Genomic DNA, 2,298 nt, shown 5'->3' with positions numbered 1-2,298 from the left:
AAAGAAAATGAAAAGAATTTTTTTTTTTGGGTCGTCAAAATGAGAAGCTTTACACAAATGGTAATTACCAATATGAAGCTTTGACCAATGTTATGGTGGCCTCGAGATACCCTCTAGACCTGCTGGAGTAGAAAAACTTCTTCCCATGATAAAGTCCGTAATTATTGTGCTACCTTAGATTGTCATATGTTCATTTTAATTTTTGAGTCCAGCATAAGTTTTTGTTGACAGCTCATTTGGTATGAAGTGAATATAAATCAAGTTGTTCTGATTTTGATTTGCAGAATGCTTGGTCGGGTGGGTACATTGCTGGAACAACTATAGGTAAATTAGCTTTAGATTCCTCCTCAGAAATGGAAGCTGTTTGATGGGAATGCCTAGGTATACATTGGTATAATGGCCAACAATTCTGGAAGGAAGCAATTTATCCACAGTGCTAACAGTAAGATCAATCAATTTATAATGGTAACTCTGTTTGAAACATGATGAGAATTGGGCTCTCAAATCCTGGTAATAATGCCAAACCAAATAGGAAGGTAGTTTTATGGCCTTGGGAGATTGACACATTCTCGAGGACATTCATGAGCTACTCACGGAGACTTAATGTGTGGTTGAAGTAGGAAAGACCCACTGAGAGTATAAAGAAGTGGCAGAATTATGTGGTCATAAACTGTGCATGGTGGATCGTACCAGCATGAATTTTGTTTAATGTTCCTCTAGACCATGCTACTTGGGCAAGAGTGAGTTTAACTAGTATGTCTGTATTCCTGTTTCAGTTTGGCTAGTGAATTTCCAGAAAAGAATGATGGTGGCTACTTTCCAGTTGTAACACATGATTTTTCTCAAAGTTGGCGGGTCCAGAGTTTGTTAACTCACAAGAATGTGCTTGTTTTATAATTTTCTTTTGATGATCTGAGGGTAAGATACAAGAAAATTTGCATGGATCTGAGGGTAAGATACAAGAAAATTTGCATGGTTATAACTAAGCAATACTATTCAGTTGTTGAATGCATATTTCCCTTGCTCTTCCACATGGATTTCTTCCCCCCACACCCCAAAAAAAAAAAAAACTTGCAATTACTCTCCTCTCTCTCTCTCTCACTCTCTTCCTCTCTATTCATAAATATATATATATACCCGTATCATTAAAATACTTACAGATTTTTTGGTAAACTTTTCAAATACCCCCATTGGTACCACTTCTTGGTTGAAACTCTCTCTTGAACCGCGCACCTCCCCAATAGTGCCTATGCAAAACGATAACTCCCTCCTTACCACATGTATCTATTCCAATATTTCAATCATGGTTTCAAGTATCGATCTGAGATCCGCTATATTGGATTAGTATCGGCTGGTATCGATCCTTTATCCAATATCAATTCGCATTGGTTATTCAGATCGTTTCAGGGGTAAAATTGAAAAAAATAATATTTTTTATAAAAATTAGGAGTAAAATAGACCGATACCTACCGACCTGGATCGGTATCGGATTGGTATACCGTCCCCTAAATCCTTGATCCCAATATAATTCTGCACTTTTCATTTTCTTTCTTTTCTCTTTATGGTATCGCTTCTTCCTCCTCTGAAAGTCGGATACATCTGCTTCCTCGCCGGACCCACCGCCCCAGCTACCGAATTCCATTTTAGTCACCACCGTCTGTTCTTGATGCTTCTGTTGCTATTGCTACTGCTTCTGCTTCCGCTTCGGCTTCCGTAGTTGGATTTTTCACTTCTGCTCATGATATTGAAAACTGGTTCAGTGAAAGAAAACCCATTGTGTACAGCAGCTTTAGAGTCACTAGAAGAGCTAAGCGGAGAAGGGCTTTTGGAATTGGTTTGTTCCTGGGCTTGAATTGCTCTGTTCCTCCTGCGCTTCTGCATTGCCCATTTCATTTCAGGAGGAGAAAAAACGGCCGGAAAATCTGTGAAATCGGCATGAATCAGGGGGGACGAGAGATACTGTATAAATTAGAAAATTTTTTTCTTTCTGGTTGAATTAAATTCCTACGACAAAAGCCGACCACAGAGCGCCTAATATGTTCGGTAACCGGCGGATTTTGAAAGCTCCCTCTTCTGATTTCAGAAAGCTGCGAGAGAGGCTTTTAAATCCTTTTTCACTCTCTCTCTCACTAAGCATTTATATAAGAATTATGGGCAAAGGGAACCCTACCCCGTTGGTGTAGATACACACCAGCGTGTAGGGGTATCAATCCCAAGCTATCATCTATTCGATCGATCGAGCCCAACCATTTAATGATCAGCCTGATTTGCACTGATTAGGTGGTACACAATGCAAGG

At 39.5% G+C, this 2,298-nt stretch overlaps 1 protein-coding gene across 9 annotated transcripts in view; it reads left to right on the top strand.

Annotated features, from left to right (window-relative positions):
* The window catches only part of LOC122076794 (uncharacterized protein YtfP), a 6,560-nt gene extending 5,611 nt beyond the window's left edge, over positions 1-949 (top strand). For 8 of the 9 annotated variants that reach the window (XM_042642355.1, XM_042642351.1, XM_042642348.1 and 5 more), the window contains one exon: positions 285-949. In XM_042642355.1, coding sequence (XP_042498289.1) covers positions 285-368 — 84 coding nt within the window. In that variant the 3' untranslated portion in view covers positions 369-949. The remainder of the gene's footprint in view (positions 1-284) is intronic. The other variant, XM_042642352.1, reaches the window with a different exon arrangement.
* The last annotated feature ends 1,349 nt before the right edge of the window (positions 950-2,298 follow it).

The sequence above is a fragment of the Macadamia integrifolia genome, chromosome 4 (genome assembly GCF_013358625.1).
Source record: "Macadamia integrifolia cultivar HAES 741 chromosome 4, SCU_Mint_v3, whole genome shotgun sequence".
Taxonomy (NCBI): domain Eukaryota; kingdom Viridiplantae; phylum Streptophyta; class Magnoliopsida; order Proteales; family Proteaceae; genus Macadamia; species Macadamia integrifolia.
This window is presented reverse-complemented; position numbering and strand designations above follow the sequence as displayed.